Below are 23793 nucleotides of genomic sequence, written 5' to 3' on the forward strand. Positions count from 1 at the left end.
TCCACTCACCTCAGCCTCCCAAAGGCGCGAGATCACAGGCTGAGCCACCGAGCCTGGCTAATTTTTTTTTTTTTTTAATTGGAGTCTCACTCTGTCACCCAGACTGGCGTGCAGTGGCCGCTCTCTGCCACCACAGCCTCGACCTGCTGGGCTTCAGCGATCCTTCCGCCTCAGCCTTCCAAGTAGCAGGAACTTCAGGCGCGCGCTACCACACCAGGCTAATTTTTTTGATTTATTGTAGAGATGAGGTCTCGCCTGCCCAGGCGGGTCTCGAACCTGCGGGCTCAGGCAATCCACTCACTTCAGGCTCCCAAAGGCGCGGGATTACAGGTTGAGCCACTGAGCCCGGCTACATGATTAATTTAGATAGTTGTCAGGGCAGCAAGCCTTTCATGCCCTATTAATACACTGAAATAATATTTAAAAAAACCTAAATTTACATAGCTGGAGACTATGGTAAAAAAGTTTGAATTTGTATCTATTTATCTATGTACTTATTTGTGAAAGACAGAGTCTCACTCTGTCACCCAGGCTGGAGTGTAGTAGTGTTTTGCGTCCTTGAACTCCTCCTGGGCCTAAGGAATCCTCTCTCCTCAGCTTCCCTAGTTAGCTGGTACTACAGACATGTACCATCACATCCAACTAATTCATTTATATTTTTATTTTTAAGAGGGGTGAAGGGGTCACACTATGTTGTCCAGGCGAGTTTTGAACTCCTGGCCTAAAGTGATCCTCCTGCCTCAGCTTCCTGAGTAATTTTATAGGGGTAAGCCACTGTACCCAGCTGTTGTTTGACTATTCTGTTTGCAGTAGTTCTCAAATGTTTCATTCCATGGAATGGTTTGATAAAGGCAGATACCTACGGGTCACCCCCTCCCCAAAAAGCCTTCCCAGAAAATATAGAAATTGTAGCACTGTTTTTGAAAAGATTTTTAAAAGGTACTATTTTGTTAACTATATGGAAGTCACTAAGGTGGAAAACATGTCTAAACGTTGTAACAGATCAGATCCTATACCGGCAAGTGGCTAATGTGTCACGCTTTGCCAGTCATGGCTGTATGGTCTGTTGTCTGTTTGTTTTCAAATTAATTTACCGATGTACCAGGTATTGTTACTTAAATAAGAATAACAGGATTACGGGCTCAGTGGCTCAGCCTGTAATCCTGTGCTTTGGGAGGCCAAGGTGAGTGGATTGCCTGAGCCCGTGGGTTCGAGACCTGCCTGGGCAATTTGGCGAGACCTCATCTCTACAATAAATCAAAAAATTAGCTGGACGTGGTAGCGCGCGCCTGTAGATCCAGCTACTTGGAAGACTGAGGCAGAAGGATCATCAGAGCCCAGCAGGTCAAGGCTGCGGTGGACAGGAGTGGCCACTGCACTCCAGTTTGGGCGACAGAGTGAGACTCCAACTCAAAAAAAAAAAAAAAAAAGAAGAAGATGGCATTTGCTTTCAAGGAACCTACAGTCTGATTTAGAACTTGCAGAGAGTTGACTAGAGTTGTTCTGATTGCATTTTCTGGCATTCTTTCAGTCTAAGGCTTTTGTTTACTGACCCTATGGAAACATTTGCTGAATTGTGAAGTAGGGTGCTTAAACGGTTTCAAGGGAGATGATTTTGCACTGTTTGTGTGAAATGTAGCCCTGTCTTATCATTTGGTTTTTCAGAAAAAGGAGTGGTGTTTGGATGTCCATTGACGGAGGAAGGCATTGCCCAGATATACCAACTGATTGAATATCTACACAAAAGTAAGAATATTTGAAATCTTATTATTCCTTGTAAGGAAGAATTGTCAATTTTTTTGTTGAGAGCGAACTGCCTTAAGTTAGTAGTGCCAATTAACCATCAACAAAGGAACTAATCAGTGATAATTTCAGGTGGCATGTCTTTAATTATTTTTTTGGCAGGGGCCGCAGTCTCATTCTGTTGCCCAGACTGGAGTGCAGTGGTATGCTCACGGCCACTGCAGCCTTACCTGCTGGTCTTAGGTGATTCTTCTGCCTCAGCCTTCCAAATAGCTGGAACTACAGGTGCATGCCACCACCCTTGGCTAAGTAAAAAAAAAAAATTTATTGTAGAGATGAGGGCTCTCCAAGTGGCCCAGGCTGGTCTCGAACTCATGTGCTCAGGCAGTCCTCTCACCTTAGCCTCCTAAAGTGCTGTGATTATAGGCACGAGCTACTGCACCCAGCCACATTTTAAAATATATCTCCTCTTAAACCTCATCTCACGTATTTATTTGCTTTATATGCTCAAAGATGTAGGTAAATTAGATCGTGTCTATGAAATCACATTTACCTTTTAACCCAGATATTTCTTCTGGAAAAATATGTTGTCCCTAAAGAATCATGACATTTATTCAAGGGAGCATGACACTTTTCATCTCCAGAATTCTATGATTATAAATCTTTTTTTTGAGTTGGAGTCTCACTCTGTCACCTAGACTGAAGTGCAGTGGCCGCTCCCGGCCACCACAGCCTCGACCTGTTGGACTCCGGTGATCCTTCCGCCTCAACCTTCCAAGTAGCTGGAACTACAGGCGCATGCTACCACACCCGACTAATTTTTGTTTTTTTATTTTTTATTGTAGAGATGAGGTCTTACCAAGTTGCCCAGCCAGGTCTCGAACCTGCGGGCTCAGGCAATCCACTCACTTCAGCCTCCCAAAGCACGGGATTACAGGCTGAGCCACCGAGCACAGCTTGATTATAAATTTTTTTTTTTTTTTTTTTTTTTTTTTTTTGAGTTGTAGTCTCACTCTGTCGCCCAGACTAGAGTGCAGTGGCCACTCCCGGCCACCGCAGCCTCGACCTGCTGGGCTCTGGTGATCCTTCTGCCTCAGCCTTCCGAGTAGCTGGAACTATAGGCGCTCGCTACCACGCCTGGCTACTTTTTGATTTATTGTAGAGATGAGGTGTTGCCAAGTTGCCCAGGCAGGTCTTGAACCCGTGGGCTCAGGCAATCCACTCACTTCAGCCTCCCAAAGCGCGGATTACAGGCTGAGCCACCGAGCCCGACTTGATTATAAATCTTAATCATTTCCTGTTTATTAGTCATTGCTCTAAGTTTGTCGCATAGCTGAGTAATGTGAAATGTGTGGCTTTATGTTTCGTCTTGATACAGTCAACCTCAACACTTATCTATGGTTTATTCTATGTGGGACATTGTGTTAGGAGTTAGAGTGGGGGACAAACCAGCAGCCTAAGGGCTTGAGTCATTTGCTTACGGGTTTTGTTTTGGTTTGCAAAGGATTACGTTAGAAATAAAATTAGTGACTGGGCTCGGTGGCTCAGCCTGTAATTCTGCGCCTTTGGAGGCCGAGGTGAATGAATTGCCTGAGCCCACAGGTTCCAGACCCGCCTGGGCAACTTGGCGAGACCTCATCTCTACAATAAATCATAAAATTAGCCAGGCATGATAGTGTGCACCTGTAGTTCCAGCTGCTTGGAAGGCTGAGGCGGAAGGATCGCTAGAGCTCAGCAGGCCGAGGCTGCGGTGGCCGGGAGCGGCCGCTGTACTCCAGTCTGGGTGACAAAGTGAGACTCCAACTCAAAAAAAAAAAAGAAAGAAAATTAGTTATCAGAGTTTTAAAACGAGTCCAGGTTTTCAACTTCTTTGGATAATGAGAGATCTAACATCCTTGGGCCCAGTTGCCACTTGGGCGCCATCAACTGGAGCACAGGTTTCTTTGGCTCCCATTCCTTCTCTGACCTGCCTGGCTCACTAGGCATTTGAACTTGGACCCCCGAATGAGGGGTTGTTCAAAGATGAATCTGTGCCTGAGCTGGAAACGTGGACTCTCATGCTTCCTCCAGTTCAAACCAAACTTATATGTCCCATCTTTTTTGTCCTTTGAGGTGAACTTAGATCCTAGTTGAGAGGGACAAGTAGTTTGGTTGGGCTGATCCTAAGCTTCTGGGAGTCTCTTGGCCTGAAAGGTAATTGCACGTTAGAATTCTAATTCCTGGAGCTGTGCAGAGACTCTGGGTTCATTCTGGGCTGGGAAAACAGTTTACCGGAACAACAGACCTCCACAGATGAGCCCCGCTAGGATGAATGAGGGGAAGGTGTCTTCAGGGAGACACGACCTTTCTTTGCAGTTTTCAAGTTCCTTCCAACCAGTGAGTAGGTTAAATTCAGTCTCCACTTGTCCCTTGTGGGTGAATGGCTCCTGGGAGCACCACCCTTAGTTTGAGAGACCTCCAGGGATGCTCAGGTATGTCTCCTCAGGAGAGTAGCAGGTCCTCAACTACTCTGGGGAAAAAGGCGACAACCTGCCTCGAGGACTCTGTAAAGGGTCTCCTAAGTGTCAAATAGCTTTTGGATGATGCATTTTAATCGCAACTTTTCTGCTTCCTTCTTGCCTATCCTCCATTTTCCTCTGTGCTAAACAGACTTGCGAGTGGAGGGTTTGTTTAGAGTGCCAGGAAACAGTGTCCGACAGCAGATGTTAAGGGATGCTCTCAACAATGGAGCTGACATTGACCTGGAATCAGGGGAGTTTCACTCGAATGATGTTGCCACTCTGCTGAAGATGTTTCTAGGAGAGTTGCCAGAGCCTCTGCTGACACATAAGCATTTTAATGCACACCTCAAGATTGCTGGTGAGTACAAGAAGTGAGAAGGAGTGGTAAGCACATTTCTTTCAATTTAGAAAGGTCCTTTGGAACTTTCTGTTGCTTGCAGCCCACCACAGTTCTTCTGTTAGTATTGATCATGACTCCATGACATTCTCTGGGTGTTCATAAGTATTGACCAGTTTGATTTAATCAAATGGTTTTCTTGATAAATAAGCTTCTTATTAAGATAAGGAGCTAGTAATAAAGTGCAGTTCAGGTTTTATTTATTTTTGAATCTGATGGATCCTAGTGTGGTGTGTTGAACGTTTTAGTTGCTTCTCACTGGTTTGGTCCAGATACCTCAGATCATTGCAGGCTTGTCATGTTTGCCTTGGTTTAGGGCTTTTGTTAAGAATTTCTATGCCTCAGTTGAGGACATCTCTACTTTGGAAACATATTTTAAAAAAAATAACATTATTTGTCTTCTGAATAGAAACACATGGTTCAAAATTCAAAAGGTTCAAAGAATATACAGTAAAAAGCTCCTCAGCCGAGTATGGTAGCTCACGCCTGTAATCAGTGCTTTGAGAAGCCGAGGTGAGAGGGTCACTTGAGGCCAGGAGTTCAAGACCAACCTGAGCAACATAGTGAGACTCCATCTTCAAAAACAAAAACAAAGCAAACAAAAAAACCCTTCTCTCCCATGTCTGTTCCCCAGCACCTAGTTCTTCCCAGCCACAACTAGTGCTATTGATTTCTAATGTATCCTTCCAGAAATATTTTATACACTTCCAGCAAGTCCATATATTCCTTCTCCTTGTTTTTATGTAATAGTAGGGGATTATGCACACAGTTCTGTGGTTTGCTTTTTTCACTTAATGTATCTTGGAGAATGTTCCATTTTTGGCTCTAAATAGCTGCATCATTCTCCTTTATGCCTGTGTGGTAGGAAATTCGTTCTTAAATTGTACTTCTGTTCTGTTGCTATGGGCTCAAAGTGCACACAGCATCAATATCCACACGGCATTTACTTAGTTTTCTGCCCTTGAGTATTTTCCCTGTTTCTTCCAATTTTATGGAAAAGCTTTTTTCTTTTGAATGCTTTTTACTACTTTTAGAAAACTAAACTGCTCTTCTCCTAAGTGGCCTGAGGTGACTCGCCAGGATGGTCCGCTACTTGGGTGACATGAAGAACCCCACAAAGTCGTGCAAGTCCTGAGGCTCCAACCTGCATGTTCACTTCAAGAACACCCGAGAACCTCGCAGGCCATCAAGGGCATGCACTGTGAAAAATCACCAAGTACCTGAAAGATGTCACCTTACAGAAACAGCGTGTGCCATTCCGCCGCTACAATGGTGGAGTTGGAAGGTCTGTTCAGGCCAAACAGTGGGGCTGGAAAAAGAGTGCTGAATTTTTGCTGCACATGCGTAAAAATGCACAGAGTAAATCTGAACTTAAGGGCTTAGCTGTCGATTCTCTGGTCATTGAGCACATCCAGGTAAATAAAGCCCCCAAGATGTGCCGTCAGACGTTCATGGTTGGATCAGCCCTTACGTGAGCTCCCCCTGCCACGTTGAGATGATCCTCACTGAAAAGGAGCAGAATGTTTCTAAGCCAGAGGACGAGGTTGCACAGAAGATAAAGAGACCCCAGAAGAAACTGAAGAAACAAAAACTTATGGCGTGGGAATAAATTCAGCATGAAATAAATGCAGATAAAAGTGAAAAAAACCCCCAAAAAACTAAACTATGGCTGGGCTTGGTGACTTAGCCTGTCATCCTAGCACTTTGGGAGGCCAAGGCGAGTGAATTGCCTGAGCCTGTGGGTTTGAGACCCACCCAGGCAACTTGGCAAGACCTCATCTCTACAGTAAATAAAAAAATTAGCCGGGCGTGGTAGTGTACACCTATAGTTCTGGCTACTTGGAAGGCTGAGGCGGAAGGATCGCCAGAGCCTGGTGAGTTGACGCTGGGGTGGCCGTGAGTGTGCCACTGCACTCCAGCCTAGGAGATGGAATGAGACTCTGACTCAAAAATGAAAAAGAAAAAACTAAAGTAGTTTTAAATGTTTAAAATCTAATAAGCTTATATTTTTTCCTAGCACTTTTAGTCGCAATTCAGATAATACAAACGAGTAAATATTACTAGAGTGTTATGTAATTTTACAATTATTTTAGAAGAAACAAGGTTGTTAGCTTTTGAAAAAGACTTGGAAAGTCCTCTTTTATTTTTTTTTTTAATTTTTATTTTTTGAGTTGGAGTCTCGCTCTGTCACTCAGACTCAAGTGCAGTGGCCGCTCCTGGCTCCAGCGATCCTTCCGCCTCAGCCTTCCAAGTAGCTGAAACTACAGGCACGTGCCACCACACCCGGCTAATTTTTTATTTATTGTAGAGATGAGGTCTTGCCAAGTTGCCCAGGCAGGTCTCGAACCCATGGGCTCAGGCAACCCACTCCCCTCAGCCTCCCAAAGCACTGGGATTACAGGCTGAGCCACCGAGCCCGGCCTGGACTTGGAAAGTCTTGATACTTCTTTTGACAAGTGTTAGCATGAAGGATGCTTGCCCTGTGTGCTTTCCTGTTATGTTCATTCCGTCAGTGCATGTTGGAAGCCTTCGCCTCTACCACCCCATGAGTCACTGTTCTTTGAGAACATACCAAGGTGGGGCACAGTTGTAGCAGTTGATATGCCTTGCTGATAACTGGTTTTGTTTTCAGTTTCATGATAACAGGGAACATTTTCTAGAAATATTATCTGCTTTCCTAAACCTGGAATGATTGAGGTTGAACAGCTTAAATAACACAGTAATCATTTTCAGATCTTTATGAATTATGCCTAGAGGTTATTAATGTCCTTTGAAGTTCTGTTATCTAGGGGACTGTTTTTGTTGATAACCTGTTTGGCCTGTTAGAGGAGAAACAATGATTCGGACTCCACCAGGAGCTGCCCTTAAGCCTCCTGTTAGGCGGGCATAGTTCATTCTCATTTTTCTTTTAGAAGTAAAATATCTGAGTGGGAAGAAGTGGACTGGGCATATCTAAGGCATATGTGGCTCTGTTTTCATTTCTCTTGGGTACATGACTAGGAATGGAATTCTTGGACCAAAGGGTAACTGATTTTTTGAGGAACTGCCAAAATATCTTCCTAGTGTTTTTACCAGTGAACATACCCTCCATCTATGTAGGAGGATTTACTTTTCTCTACATCTTTGCCAACATTTGTTATTGTCAGTCCTTTTGTGGTGATAACCATCTTGAGGGTGTGAGTGGTATCTCATTGTGGTTTTGGTTTGTTTTCTTGACAGCTAATGATGGCCAGCATACAGATACTTGTAGACCTCATTTGATGGAATGTCTGTTCAAATCCTTGCTGCATTAAACATTTTTTTGTCTTACTGTTGAATTGTATTGACATAATTTTGTTATTACGTTTTGCTGTAACCTTTGAATTTTGTTTATGCCCGATTCTTTTTTTCCTTTCTTTGATGGGAGCTGAGGGTTGGATTAACAGTAATAGTGTTGATATTTTTTCCCCCTGCTAAAGTGTTCTTCCTCCTTTGCAAATTCTCTTTTGCTCTCAGATTTGATGCAATTCGATGGTAAGGGAAACAAGACCGACATACCTGATAAGGACCGGCAAATCGAGGCTCTCCAGCTGCTCTTCCTCATCCTCCCTCCTCCCAATCGTAACTTGCTGAAGTTGTTGCTCGATCTCCTGTACCAGACGGCAAAGAAACAAGATAAGAATAAGATGTCTGCCTATAACCTTGCCCTCATGTTTGCACCCCATGTCCTGTGGCCAAAAAATGTGAGTGTTGAGAGGAAGAGTCAAGGTGGCTTGTTTTCCTGGGCAGGGCCTCCTGTGACTGTGCCCTGGTGAGGCTCTCCAGGGTCCAAGGTCTGGTCTTCAGTGACAAGAGGTTAGGAGCTTATCTTGTTAGTTCATTCAAGAGTCATCAAACCCAAGGGGGCCAATTCCAGTTAGCTGCACTTATAAATCAATCTCTGATAAACCTGCACGATGGTTATTAGTGGAAACTCTTAGTGTGAAATGATAGCTACTAAGTAAACGAGAATGCTCGTTTTGACTGGTCAATATGGAATCTTTCTTTTTTTTTTTTTTTTTTTGAGTTGGAGTCTCACTCCGTCGCCCAGACTGGAGTGCAGTGGCTGCTTCCGGCCACCACAACCTCGACCTGCTGGGCTCCGGCGATCTTTTCGCCTCAGCCTTCCGAGTAGCTGGAATTACAGGCATGTGCTACCACGCCCAGCTGATTTTTTAATTTATTGTAGAGATGAGGTCTCGCTGCTCAGGCGGGTCTCGAACCCGCGGGCTCAGGCAATCCACTCACCTCAGCTTCCCAAAGGTGTGGGATTACAGGCTGAGCCACCGAACCCGGCTTGGAATCTTTCTTAACAGGAAGGCCTTCTTGGGAAAGCAAATTCATTTCTGAATATCAAATGATATACATTTAGAATAGAGCTATCTTATGGGATACTGTCCCCACACTTATAGATGAGATAACAGAGCTATCCTGCCTTGTCTGAACTTTCTGTTTCCTGTAGATGTAGTCTCCTTGGATGAAGCTGAACATGCTTCTTAGTACTGAGACCACAGTCTTCTCAGTAACTTACATGGGAAATAAATTCTCTAAAGACTTTCAAATATAACTCATATTCCTGCCCATTCATAATATAAATTTTACTGTGTGATGGAGTTGGGAGCCAGGGTACCTGGGCTGGAAACTTAATGCCAGTTAAGCTCTCTGGCTTTTATCTTTTCTATGCGTAAGCTCCTCCTCTGTAAATTGGGTGTAATACAGTATGTTCTCACTTAATGTAATCGATAGGTTCTTGGAAACTGACTTTAGGCGAAATGACCTGTGATTAAACCATTTTTTTCCTCATCAAAATTATAATGAGGCTGGGTACAGTGGCTCACGCCTATAATCCCAGCACTTTGGGAGGCTGAGGTGGGAGGACTGCCTGAGCCCACAGGTTCGAGACCAACTCGGGCCACTTATCTTTACAGTAAATTAGAAAATTAGCCGATGTGGTGGTGTGTGTCTGTAGTTCCAGCTACTTGGAAGACTGAGGTGGGAGGATCACCTGAGCCCAGCAGGTCAAGGCTGGTGTGATTGGGAGTATGCTACTGCATTCCAGCCTGGGAGACAGAGTGAAACTCTGACTCAAAAAAAAAAAAAAAAATTAATGAAACGATGTTGAAGAAAACAGTGTTATTTACAGACCTGCTGTACATTGTTTTGCAAGGTCACAGTTTCCAAGAACCTATTGATGCATATTAACAGGGAATTTAGCATAGAAGCTTTACTATTTACCTCATGAAGTTGTTGGGAAGATAATAAAAATAAACAGGTTCTAGTAATTTATAAAAGATTTTTGAGATGATAAGAAATGAGAGAAGGAAGGTCAAGGAGATAGGTTGTTTAGAAAATTTTACCTGACAGATAACAAGTGAAAAAATAATAAGTTCTGGGCCAGGAAGGGTCTCTGGTGGTGAGTAGAGGAGCAGAGGACACATGGACGGCTGTCCGTGTGAAGGAGAGCAGGCCTCATAATGAAGGGATTTCAGAACTAGCTAACCGAGACTGGAGAACAGTGAGTAGACTGTGTTTGTAAAAAGACGTGTTTAAGGGGTCTTGGTAAATACAAATCAGGATGAAACAGTGAAGGTCCAGGTGAGGGCGAGGCTCTGGGATAGTGGTGATGCAGGAGAGACGGGAGAAGGGAACCAGTGACAATGTGACTGTGTCCTTCAGAAGCTGCTGCTAACCTTGGTGTCAGTCAGTCGTGTTATCTCTCTCTTATCTTTGCAAAAGCTCCGGTCTTTCTGAAGAGGCAGCATCCTTGCTAGCTCGTGCAGGTTCTCTTCTCTCTGCCTGTGTTGAATCCTAGACAAGACTTGAGGTTTTCTTTCTTTTTATTTATTTATTTTTTTGAGTTGGGAGTCTCAGTCTGTCACTCAGGCTGGAGCGCAGTGGCACGCTTATGGCCACTGCAGCCTTGATCTGCTGGGCTCAGGTGATCCTTCCGTCTGAACCTTCCAAGTAGCTGGAACTACAGATGCATGCTGCCATGCCTGGCTAGTTTTTATGATTTATTGTAGAGAAGAGGTCTCACCAAGTTGCCTAGACTGGTCTTGAACCTCCAGGCTCAGGCAGTCCTCTCGCCTCGGCCTCCCAAAGTGCCAGGATTATAGGCTGAGCCACCATGCCTGGCCTTTTTTTTTTTTTTGAGTTGGGAGTCTTACTCTGTTGTTCTGACTGGAGTGCAGCGGCACACTCACAGCCACTACAGCCTTGATCTGCTGGGCTCAGGCGATCCTTCTGCTTCTGTCTTTCAAGTAGCTGGAACTACAGGCATGTACCACCACACCTGGCTAATTTTTTGATTTATTGTAGAAAAGAGGTCTCACCAAGTTGCCCAGGCTTGTCTCCAACCCCTGGGCTTGGCAATCCTCTCGCCTCGGCCTCCCAAAGTGCTGGGATTACAGGCATGAGCCACCATGCCCAGCCAACATTTTCTTGAGCAGCTTTGCTTACATGTCTAGTTCTCAGCAGAATCAGAAAATGATGATTGGTTCTCAAGGATTCCTGCTCCCTTCAGGGATATGTAGTTGCTCTCAATTCTGTCATACCCTGCTGAGCTACAGATCCTTTCCAGAATTAAATGTTGTGTTAGAAGCACCTTCATTAGGGATAGAAACTGTCATACATTTGAAGGAATAAACTTCTTGGCAAGCGTTGCTTCCTAGCTCATGTTGCCCTCTGTTTGGTTTCTTTTCTTCGCCATAGGCCACTGCAAATGACCTCCAGGAGAACATCACCAAGTTAAACAATGGGATGGCTTTCATGATTAAACACTCCCAGAAACTTTTTAAGGTAGGTAAGGGGTGGCATTTGGTTGGTGACAGGAGAGCGGAGATGGTGCCAGGTGGGGCCCTCAACACGACTTTGGAGATGACTAGTGAGTAGAGAGAAAGACCCTGACTGAGACTGTCAGTCCGGGTGGACAATGGCAAAACCCCAGAACAACCACGGTGGGGAGAAAGAAGTGCAGGAGGCTGAGTCCCAGAGTCATCCTGCCTTTTTCACAAAAGGCTGCTCATGTTGGCAGCTGACTATCATCCTGCCTGCTTCCTGCCAGTAGAACTTCGGGACTCTGACAGCCTCCTTTTGTTTTGTGCTCTTTGCCCTTTCAGTGTGAGCAGGCAGTGTAGGCAGTGTTTCTGCCAATACAATTTTCTCAAGAACTTAGTGGGTCTTCTGTGGATTTCAGTGGGATTCTTTCCAGTAGACAAAGACTATACATACACACTTTTTTTGGTGGGGGGTCATTCTGTCACCTAGGCTGAAATGCAGTAGCATGATCACGGCTCACAGCAACCTCGACTTCCTGGGCTCAGGCAATCCTTCCACCTCAGCCTCCCTAGTAGCTGGGACTATAGGCATGCACCACCATCCTTGGCTAATTTTTTGAGGTTTTGGAGAGACACAATCTTGCTGTGTTGCCCAGGATGTTCTCAAATAATTTCCGCCTTGGCCTCCCAAAGTGCTGGAATTACAGGAGTGAGCCACTGCCTTTCCTACCTTGGTCTCCTGTTGAGGGACAATACCTTTAAGCTTCCTAAAGACCTTTGGCTTAATTGAGAGGATCTGTGAAGCAGGCTCTTACTCTCTTGAAAAGGGCCCTGTGTATCTGAATACTCTGACCTTTTCACATTTCTAAGATTTTAGCAAAAGGTTGAACAGTCACATCCTTGACATTTTCTGTAGAGTGCACTTTCTTGTTAGTGAATCTCTTAATTTTAGCATCTTTTGCCATCTGGAGAGACTGAGAATTTCAAGATCATCCACTTCTGGTTATTTTTTTTCCTGCGGTAAAATACTTATAAAAATTTACCGTCACACATGGTAGCTCACACCTGTAATCCCAGCACTTTGGGAGGTCGAGGTGAGAGAATTGCCTGAGGCCAGGAGTTGGACACCAGCCCAGGCAACTTGGTGAGACCTCATTTCTACAAAAAATTAGCCAGGCATGGTTGTGCACGCCTGTGGTTCCAGCTACTTGAAAGCCTGAGCTGGAAGGCTCACCTGAGCCCAGCAGGTCGAGGCTGCAAGTGGCCGTGAGTGTGCCACTGTACTCTAGCCTGGGCGACAGAATGAGACTCTAACTAAAAAAACCTCCAAAAAACAAAATTTGCCATCTTAGCCATTTTTAAGTGTACAGTTCTGTGACATTAAGTATATTCACACAGTTGTGCAACCATCATAGCCATCTGTCTTCAGACCTCTTTTCATCTTGCAAAATTGGAACTCGGTACCCATTCATTAGTGACTCTCACAAGCCTCCCCTATGCTCTGTCCTTGGCAACTGCCATCCTACTTTCTGTCTATGCATTTGACTGCTCTAAGTACCTCGTATAAGTGGATTCATAGTATTTGTCTTTTTGTGACTGCTTTCTTTCTTTTATTTTATTTTTTTTGAGTTGGAGTCTCACTCTGTCACCCAGACTGCAGTGCAGTGGCCGCTCCCGGCCACCGCAGCCTCGACCTGCTGGGCTCCGGGGATCCTTCCGCCTTAGCCTTCCAAGTAGCTGGAACTACAGGCGTGCGCTACCATGCCCGGCTGATTTTTTGATTTACTGTAGAGATGAGGTCTCACCAAGTTTCCCAGGCGGGTCTCGAACCTGCGGGCTCAGGTATTCCACGGGTGGGATTACAGGCTGAGCCACTGATCCTGGCTGCTTTCTTTAAATTTAGCATAATGTCCTTAAGGTTCATCCACATGGTCACATGTGACAGGATTGCCTTCCTTTTTTTTTGAGTCGGAGTCTCACTCTGTTGCCAAGGCTAGAGTACATGGCATGCTCACGGCCACTGCAGCCGCGACTTGTAGGACTCAGGTGATCGTTCTGCCTTAGCCTTCCAAGTAGCTGGAACTACAGGTATGAACCACTTGCCCAGCTAATTTTTTGATTTATTGTAGAGGTGAGATCTCACCAAGTTGCCCAGGCTGGTCTCAAACCCGTGGGCTCAGACAATCCTCTCACCTCTATCTCCCAAAGTGCTGAATTTATAGTCGTGAATCACTGAGCCTGGCGCCCCATATTTGATTTTTAAAACAGCAGCAGCTACATTGGTATCTCCTTCAGTTTTCCCATCAGATTTGTTAAGATACCTATTTTGGTGGCAAGAGAAAAAGAGCCCAGAAGAGGTCATTTTGAGAATCTTTGGCTTTTCCAGAGTCATCTGCTTGTCAAGTAATTTCGAGAACCCTTGGCTTATGGCCTGAAAGAACTTTGGAGCCTGCTGACCACTGGATCTTGGTTTTCTTTTATGTCCTGCCCAGGCTCCTGCCTACATTCGGGAATGTGCCAGATCACACTATTCTAGAACTCAAGCATCAAAGGTAAGAATGGGAAACTGCTCTTCACCCAAACAAGGAAAGAGTTGGGAATAGTGGAATTATAAAACAAAGTGTGTGGAATCCAAGTAAAGACACGGAAAACACGTTCTTAGTGTTACAGCTCAAGACTACTAAGTCATTTTGTCATATGGAAAAGACTGAGAAGAAAGTTATGTGTTGAAATAAAAATGTCCCACAAGTGGGGCATAGTGGCACCTATAGTTTCTGTGACTCTGGAGGCTGGTGTGGGAGGATCACTTGAGCCCAGCAGGTTGAAACTGCAGTGAGCTATAGTCACACTGCTGCACTCCAGCCCAGGCGATACAGCAAGAATCAAAAAAATAAGAGATGAAGTCTTGCTCTGTTTCCCCAGGCTAATTATGCCTGGCTGGTTTTTATTTATTTATTTATTTGTAATGGTGGCATCCTACTATGTTGCTCCAGGTTGAGATCTTGTCTCTTAAGAAAAATGCCCCATATAACTCTATTCTTGTCTGCTTTTAGAGGTTCTCCCTTGGTGATGGCATCCTCTGCACAAGAGGGTTGGCATTGACGATGTTTACAGGTTTTCATAAAATTCTGCATTCCTATAGCATTTGACAGAGGCAGTGTGTACTTAGCAAATGTGGTACATATTTTGCAATAACAAAAGGACGGTTTTATGCATCTCATTCTTATTTTAGGTTCAGTGGTGTGATAAAACTGCCAAATGGTGCAAAGACTTGAAACCACATGTGTGCCGAGCACAGTGGCTCACGCCTGTAATCCCAGCACTTTGGGAGGCAGAGGCTAGAGAATTGCCTGCGTTCAGAAGTTTGAGACCAGACTGGACAACTTGGCGAGTCCTTGTCGCTACAATTAAAAAAAAAAATTAGCCTGGTGTGGTGGCACACACCTGTAGTTCCAGCTACTTGGAAGACTGAGGCAGAATGATTACCTGAGCCAGCAGGTCGAGGCTGCAGTGGCTGTGAGTGTGCCACTGTACTCCAGCCTGGGTGACAGAGTGAGAATCCGACTCAAAAACAAACAAAAAAAGAGACCACATGTGCTTAGGTAGGGAAATAGGTGATGCTTATTAAAAGAAGACTGTATGATTATTGAGCTTTAAAAGTAAGAAGTTGGCCGGGCTCGTTGGCTCAGCCTGTAATCCCAGTACTTTGGGAGGCCGAGGCAAGTAGACTGCCTGAGCCCACAGGTTTAAGACCAGCCCTGGCAACTTGGCAAGACCTTATCTCTACAATAAATCAAAAATTAGCCGGGCACGGAAGCGCACGCCTGTGGTTCCAGCTTCTTGGAAGGCTGAGGTGGAAGGATCACTGGAGCCCGGTGGGTCGACGCTGAGGTGGCCATGAGTGTGACTCCAACTCAAAGAAATAAATAAATAAAATAAAAGTGAGATGTTAAAAAAACTTCACAAACACTTTTTGAGTTCTTACGCTTTCTAAGTTCTGTTTATCCTGACTTGGTTAGAGACTTAAGCTGTCATCGTGTGCTATTTTTTCTGCTCCTGTTTTTTTTCCCTCTTGTTCAGCAAATATTTAGTGTGACCAGGAAAACAGTATTTGATTTCAACTAGTTTAACTAGAGTGTGGTTTTTCTTAGAGAGTTGTTTTTGTTCCTCTACCACTGCTGTGTAGCTGTCACTTTTTTTTGTCCCACATGGGAAGGAGTACCAGCCAAGAGCCTATGTCTGTAACTTTAGAATCTAGATGACTTTATTTTTATTTATTTATTTATTTTTTGAGTTGGAGTCTCACTCGGTCGCCTGGACTGGAGTGCAGTGGCCACTCCCGACCACCGCAGCCTCGACCTGCTGGGCTCCGGCGATCCTTCCGCCTCAGCCTTCCGAGTAGCCGGAATTACAGGCATGCGCTACCATGCCCGGCTGATGTTTTGATTTTTTGTAGAGATGAGGTCTCGCTGCCCAGGCGAGTCTCGAACCCACGGGCTCAGGCAATCCACTCACCTCAGCCTCCCAAAGGCGCAGGATTACAGGCTGAGCCACCGAGCCCGGCAAGAATCTAGATGACTTTAAATGGGCTGTTGAGGCCGGGTGCAGTGGCTCATACCTGTTATGCAGCACTTTGGGAGGCCAAAGCAAGAGGACTGCTTGAGCTCAGGAGTTTGAGACCAGCCTGGGCAACATGGCAAGACTTTGTCTCTACAAAAAGTTAGAAAATTAGCTGAGCATGGTGGCACGCGCCTGTAGTCCCAGAAGGCTAAGGAATGATCACCTGAGCCACTGCACTCCAGCCTGGAAGACAAAGTGAGACCCCCCCCAACTAAAAAAAAACTAAAATAAAATAAATGTAGTTTAACTTCAGTTTTTCTTCTGTCAAATGGGAATGATGACACCTTCCTTGCCTACCTCATAGAATGGCAGTGAAAGTTACATGCGATTAAAAAGATGCTTTTTGTTTCTGTTCTTTTTGAGTTGGAGTCCCACTCTGTCGCCCAGACTGGAGTGCAGTGGCTACTCCCAGCCACCTCAGCTTCGACCTGCTGGCTCCGGCGATCCTTCCGCCTCAGCCTTCCGAATAGCCGGGATTACAGGCATGTGCTACCATGCCCAGTTGATTTTTTGATTTATTGTAGAGATGAGGTCTTGCCAAGTTGCCTGGCCTGTTTCAAACCCACGGGCTCAGGCAATTCACTCACCTCAGCCTCCCAAAGGTGCGGGATTACAGGCTGAGCCACCGAGCCCAGCTGCTGTTTTTTTTTTCAATCGGAGTCTCACTCTGTTGCCCAGGCTAGAGTGCAGTGGCACGCTCATGGCCACCGCAGCCTCGACTGCTGGGCTCAACCTTCCAAGTAAGACAGAGACAGAGTCTCACTCTTGCCTAGGCTAGAGTGTAGTGGCATGCTCATGGCCACCGTAGCCTTGACCTGCTGGGCTCAGGTGGTCCTTCTGCCTCAGCCTTCCAAGTGATTGGAATCACAGGCATGTGCCACCATGCCTGACTGATTTTTTGAGATGAGGTCTTACCATGTTGCTCAGGCTGGTCTCAAACCCCTGAGCTCAGGCAATCTCGCCTCTGTCTCCCGAAGTGCTGGGATTACAAGTATGAGCCACTGCTCCCGGCTCTAAAAATTGCTTTGAAAACTGAACTCTTAAACAAATATAATTCTTGGTAGCAATACTCTAAATGCATTTAGGCTCTCTGGGCGGGTCACGGGAGTGAGCTATTAGTATAACCTTTATTAATAGGTCCCTCTTTATCTGATAATAGTGTTAAAATTTTTCTTGTTTCCAGGCATAGGAGTATACCATGTCCCCACTCCCCCTTTTTTTGTTCCAGGTTTATGCGAGAGGCCAGAAACAAAGCCCATGGGATAAATGACTTTGCTTTTCTTTTAAATTTTCTTTAGGATGACCTTGATCTGACAACTTCATGTCACACTAAGTCCTTTCAGCTGGCAAAATCTCAGAAACGGAGTCGGGAGGATTCCTGCTGCCCTCAGGAGGAAACCCAGCAGCGGACGGAGGAGGCGCTCAGAGAGCTGTTCCAGCACGTCCATAGTATGCCCGAGTCAGCGAAGAAGAAGCAGCTTATCAGACAGGTGCCTGGAGGCAGGGGACAGCCACAGGCTTTAGGAATGTGCGTGGCTGTAGAATCAGCGGTCCTGTTGTTAGGACTCTCATTTAATGTTTGGCTCCACCCAGAAAGCAGGCTTCTCCGTGGGCTCTAGTGTTGTCCCATGAGAGAAAGGAGTGGAAGCTCTTGCTGAAGTGCTTTTTTTTTTTAATTTCAACTTTTATTTTCTGTAGAGATAGGATTTGACCAGCTGTGTTGTCCAGGCTGGTCTAGAACTTCTGGACTGAAATGATCCTTCCACCTCAGCCTCCCAAAATGCAGAGATTACAGGCAAGAGCCACCACGCCCAGCCAACTTTCTGAATTTCAGTTTTCTTGTTTGTAGAATGGTGATACTAACATCTGTGTTTCATGGTTATAAAGGTTCAAGATAGTCTATGTCGAGTGTCTGGTATAGCAGAGCATCAGTGGTAAGCTTTACTAATGAGTCATCTGCAGTTAGAAAACATGATAAATAGCCAGGCTCGGTGGCTTAGCCTGTAATCCTGTGCCTTTGGGAGGCTGAGGTGAGTGGATTGCCTGAGCCCGCAGGTTCGAGACTCGCCTGGGCAACTTGGCGAGACCTCATCTCTATAATAAATCAAAATGAGCCGGGCGTGGTAGCGCGCGCCTATAGTTCCAGCTACTTGGAAGGCTGAGGCGGAAGGATCGCCGGAGCCCAGCAGGTCGAGGCTGCGGTGGCCGGGAGCGGCCACTGCACTCCGGTGTGGGTGACCAAGTGAGACTCCAACTCAAAAAAAAAAAACAAAAACAAAAAACAAACAAAAAAAAGAATGACAGATGCTCACTATAGAAACTGTGAAACCTCCAAAAACATGTAAAGAAAATCTTTATATCACAAGCATTTCCCATGTCATTATTAGACGATGAACATTTTTAATGTTTGCACAATATTCTAGCCTATGTAACCAAATTTATATATAATTTGCTTACTGTGGACTATTTGGGAATTAGGTTGTTTTTATTTATTTATTTTTTAAATTTTATTTTTTTGAGTCAGGGTCTCACTCACCCAGGAGTGCAGCGACACAATCACAGTTCATGCAGCCTCAACCTTTTGAACTCAGACGATCCTTCCACCTCAGTCTCCTGAGTATAGAGATGATAGGCACACGCCATCATGCCCGGATGATTTTTTATTTTTTGTAGAGACAGGGTCTTGCTATGTTGCCCAGGCTGGCCTCGAACCCCTGGGCTCAAGCAGACCTCTTGCCTTGGCCTCCCAAAGTGCTGGTATTACAGGCGTGAGCCACTGCGCCTGGTCTCATAAGTATTTTCGTTGTAGATTATTCCCTAGAAGTGGAATGATCAAAGGGTATGCATTATTATTTTAATTATTTTGGTTTCTTTGTCTACTAGGTCCCACTTAGCATGTAATATCTGTCTTTCCCTCTCTTCCTCCTTTTTTCTCCTAAAACATTGCCAGGTTGTTTGAATAAACTTTAAAATGTGAAGTAATTATAGATTTAGGGAAAAGTTGCAAAGATAGTACAGAGTTTCCACATACCCTTACCTCCTTAATTCCTCCTAAGGTGAACATAGTCTAACCTAAAACATGGACATTGGTACTTTGCTATTAACTTGATCGACGTCATCCAGATTTTACCAGTTTTTTCCACCAATATCCTTTTTTCTGTTCCATAATCCAGTCCAGGAGGCCTCTTTACAGTTAGGCGAACACATACACACGCTCTCTCCCTTTCTGTAGCTTTACAGTTGTGCATCACTTCATGAATGGGCTGTGTTCTGAGAAATGCCTTGCCAGGCGGTTTTATCTTCGTGTGAACCCCATAGAGTGTGATTACGCAAGCCTAGGTGGCATCCTTCCTAAACACCAGGCAGTGTAGTCTAGCCTGTTGCTCCTGGGCTGCAAACCTGCCCAGCGTGTGACTATCCTGAATACTGTGGGCAGTTGTCACACAGTGGTAAGTATGTGTATATTTAAATGTATAAAAGGTACAGTAAAAATACAGTCTAGAAGATAAAAAACAGCACACTCACTAGGGCGCTCACTGTGAATGCAGCTTGCAGGGCTGGAAGCTGCTCTGGGGGAGTGAGAGTGCAGGGAGGTCTTGGGCGTAGACTGCTGTAGACTTTAGAAACACTGGGGTTCATGACCCGCCTGGGAAACTTGGTGAGACCTCATCTCTATAATAAATCAAAATCAGCCGGGCGTAGTAGCGCTCGCCTGTAGTTCCAGCTACTTGGAAGGCTAAGGCGGAAGGATCGCCGGAGCCCAGCAGGTCGAGGCTGTGGTGGCCGGGAGCGGCCACTGCACTCCAGTCTGGGCGACAGAGTGAGACTCCATCTCAAAAAAAAAAAAATAAAAAGAAACACTGGGCACTTATGTGACACTACATTTATAAACAATTTTTTTCTTCAATAATTAATTAGCCTTAGCCTTACTTATAACTTTTTTGCTCTCTAGACTTAAAATTGTTCTAACCTTTTGATGCTTTTTTTTTTTTCAATTGTAGCCTCACTCTGTTGTCCAGGCTGGAGTGCGGTGGCATGTTCCCAGCCACCACAGCCTCCACCTGCTAGGCTCAGGCGATCCTTCCGCCTCAGCCTTCCAAGTAGTTGGAGCTACAGATGTGTGCCACCACGCCCGGCTAATTTTTTGATTTATTGCAGAGACGAGGTCTCGCCAAGTTGCCCAGGCTGGTCTCGAACCCGTGGGCTCAGGCAGTCCTCTTACCTTAGCCTCCCAAAGTGCTGGGATTATAGGTGTGAGCCATCTCACCTGACCCTTTTTTGACCCTTTTGTAATAACACTTAGCTTAAAACACAAACACATTGTACAGCTTTACAAAAATATTTTCATCCTATCTTTATAACCTATTTTCTATTTTATTTTTATTTTTATTTTTTTTAGCGTGTACCTGTAGTTCCAGCCACTTGGAAGGCTGAAGTTTTTTCAAATTTTTAAATGTTTTTGTTAAAAACAAAGATACAAACTCACACGTGAGCCTGGGCCCACATGGGGTCAGGCCCATCGGTGCTGCTGGCATCTCCCTCTACATTGGTCCCACTGACAGGCCTTTGGGAGCAACCACATGGCAGAGGTGCTGTTACCTGCAGGGCCCATGCCTGCTTCTGGAGTAGTCTGAAGAGCCTTCCTGAGGCTGCTTTAGAGTTACCTGTTTTTTTTAATAATAAGAAGGAGTACTTTCTAAAATAACGAAAATGAAAAGTACAATCAATACATAAACCAGTAGCGGGGCCAGGCTCAGTGGCTCACGCCTATAATCCCAGCACTTTGGGAGGCTGAGATGAAAAGATTGCTTGAGGCCATGCGTTCGAGACCAGCCTGGGCAACTTGACGAACCCTCATCTCTACAACAAATTTGGCCGGGCTCGGTGGCTCAGACTGTAATCCCGCACTTTGGGAGGCCGAGGTAAGTGAATTGCCTGAGCCTGCGGGTTCAAGACCCGCCTGGGCAACTTGGCGAGACCTCATCTCTACAATAAACCAAAAGAATTAGCCAGGTGTGGTAGCACACGCCTGTAGTTCCAGCTACTTGGAAGGCCAAGGCGGAAGGATCACCGCAGCCCAGCAGGTCGAGGCTGCGGTGGCCGGGAGCGGGCCACTTCACTCCAGTCTGGGCAACAGAGTAAGACTCCAACTCAAAAAAAACCCCAAAAAACCAGTAGTGGTTACTAGTCATATCAGGAATTACGTGCTGTATGCGATCATGTGTGCTAGACTCTGTGTGGCTGGCAGCATAGTGTGTTTGTTTACACCAGGATTATCATGAACATGTGGGTGACATTTTGTGCTGTAATATAAGGATGGCTGTGATGTCACTAGGTGATACGAATGTTTCGACTTCACTGTAACCTCATGGGACCACCATCATCTATAGCAGCCGTCATTGACCAAAGAATTGTTGTGTGGTGCATGGCTATATTTGGACTTTATTTGTGGAAGAAACCAAATTGCTCCCCACAGTCTAGATTCTACTGATTGCATTTCATGCTGCTGAACGTGTTCCTCCTCAGTCCTCAGTTCTTGCTGTAAACTGGTAATTAGATCTACTTCTGGAGGCTTAGTCTGATTCCAACTCACTCTCTTTCTTGGATAAGAACACTAGATAGGTGGTGTGTCCTTGTAAATGCATTTTGTTTTATTTTATTTTTATTTTTAATTTTTTTGTTGTTGTTGTTGAGTTGGAGTCTCACTCTGTCACTCAGACTGGAGTGCAGGGGCCGCTCCCAGCCACTGCAGCCTCGACCTGCTGGGCTCTGGCGATCCTTCTGCCTCAGCCTTCCAAGGAGCTGGAACTATAGGTGCGTGCTACCATGCCCAGCTAATTTTTGATTTATTGTAGAGATGAGGTCTCGCCAAGTTGCCCATGTGGGGGTCTTGAACCTGCGGGCTCAGGCAATCCATTCACCTCAGCCACCCCAAGCGCTGGGATTACAGTCTGAGTCACCGAGCCTGGCTTGTAAATGCGTTTTAAAAGCCTCTGGTTCCGCATTGTTGACTGGCTTCTAAAAGCATTTTGCCAGTTAACATCCCCTGGCTGGATTTGAGACAGCCTCCCCACCCTTGCCAGCTTGACCAGGAAGGGTGGGTTTTTTCTTCTCTGAATGTTCAGGAGGGATACTTACAAGCTCTTTTTTTTTTTTTTTTTGAGTAGGCTGGAGTGCTCATGACCACTGCGGCCTCGACCTGCTGGGCTCAGGCAATCCTGCCTGCTGCCTTAGCCTTCCAAGTAGCTGGAACTACAGGTGTGTGCCACCATGCCTGGCTAATTTTTTAAAATTTATTGCAGAGTTGAGGTCTCACCAAGTTGTCCAGGCTGATCTCAAACCCATGAACTCAGGCAGTCCTCTCACCTTGGCCTCCCAAAGTGCTGAAATTATAGGTGTGAGCCACCGCACCTGGCCTACTTACTAGTTCTTTAGTGGTCACTGGATTTTCTGTCTTCTGAGATAATTAACTTTGAGAATCTCTTGGTACTTGTATATAGAAAAGTCATTTTTTAACCTCTGGAAACTGAACTGATAAAAATTTGCCAATTTACATTTCAGAGATTGTAAAAGTATAGAAAGAAAAGGTATAGTGAGTAGAAAAATTAAGAACTACATTATTATTATTTTAAGTGGGAAATGAATGACTGATGAAAAAGCATTGAATAAGACTTTATTGGCTGGGCATGGTGGCTCATGCATGTAATCCCAGCACTTTGGGAAGATGAGGTGGGAGGATTGCTTGAGCCCAGGAGTGTGATACAGCCTGGGCAACATAGTGAGACCTTGTCTTTACAAAAAATAAAAAAATTAGCCAGGCATGGTGGTAGTTCCAGCTACTCGGGAGGCTGAGGCAGAAGGATTGCCTGAGCAATCCTAGGAGGTGGAGGCTGTGGTGAGCCAGAATTGTGCCATTGCACTCTAGCCTGGGTGACAGAGTGGAAACCCTGATACAAGAAACAAAAAAGATTACTGTTATTCTCCGAGCTCAGTTTCCTTCCACATGTGAGGGTGTGACATGCAGGACTCTCAGAGGATGTAATCGGTTTTGGCTTTTTGGCAGCATCATTTCTGCCTCTCTGACTTGCTGGTCGACCCCCTAATCACTTACACAAACTCTCTTCTTTCTGGGCTTTTCTGGGTGTTTACTCTTAGCCGTTGGTTGTCACAGATGCTAATATAGTGTTCTCTATGTTTTCTTGTAGTTTAACAAGCAGGCTTTGACACAAACACCAGGGCGAGAACCTTCCACACCACGGGTGCAGAGGCGGGTGCGCTCACGCTCCTTCAGTGGCCTTATTAAGGTGGGTGCTGTGCCTTTCAGCTCTGCTCTGAGGAAGTTTGACGCTCTGATATTTTTTGGCATGAACAGTTTTCTTCTGTTCTTTGGGCTCCTGTAAAGGGCTAGCTTGTAAGGGGGTACAGATAGAGTTTGGAAAAGCTTTTATTTTTCAAAGCATTTTGCTGCGTTTCAAATAAGAGAAGTGGAGAATAGAAGAAATAAAGGTTGACTGGGCTCAGTGACTCAACCTATAATCCCAGCATTTTGGGAGGCCAAGGCGAGTAGATTGCCTGAGCCCGCGGATTTGAAACCATCCCAGGCAACTTGGCGAGACCTCATCTCTACAGTACACCAAAATTAGCAGGGCATGGTAGTGTGCGCCTGTAGTTCCAGCTACTTGGAAGGCTGAGGTAGAAGGATCGCCTAAGCCCAGCAGGTCGACACTGGGGTGGCTGT

At 45.3% G+C, this 23793-nt stretch overlaps 1 protein-coding gene across 1 annotated transcript in view; it reads left to right on the top strand.

The window, feature by feature from the left end:
• ARHGAP19 (Rho GTPase activating protein 19) overlaps window positions 1–23455 on the top strand; it is a 27562-nt gene extending 4107 nt beyond the window's left edge. The window contains exons 3-9 of the mRNA XM_008049705.2: window positions 1666–1746; window positions 4393–4602; window positions 8137–8363; window positions 11371–11457; window positions 13928–13987; window positions 17354–17545; window positions 23261–23455. Of these exons, the coding sequence (XP_008047896.2) occupies window positions 1666–1746; window positions 4393–4602; window positions 8137–8363; window positions 11371–11457; window positions 13928–13987; window positions 17354–17545; window positions 23261–23455 (1052 nt within the window). The remainder of the gene's footprint in view (window positions 1–1665; window positions 1747–4392; window positions 4603–8136; window positions 8364–11370; window positions 11458–13927; window positions 13988–17353; window positions 17546–23260) is intronic.
• Window positions 23456–23793: the final 338 nt, after the last annotated feature.

The sequence above is a fragment of the Carlito syrichta genome, unplaced genomic scaffold, assembly GCF_000164805.1.
Source record: "Carlito syrichta isolate Samal-C Ts95f unplaced genomic scaffold, Tarsius_syrichta-2.0.1 Scaffold136039, whole genome shotgun sequence".
In the NCBI taxonomy this organism is placed as follows: Eukaryota; Metazoa; Chordata; class Mammalia; order Primates; family Tarsiidae; genus Carlito; species Carlito syrichta.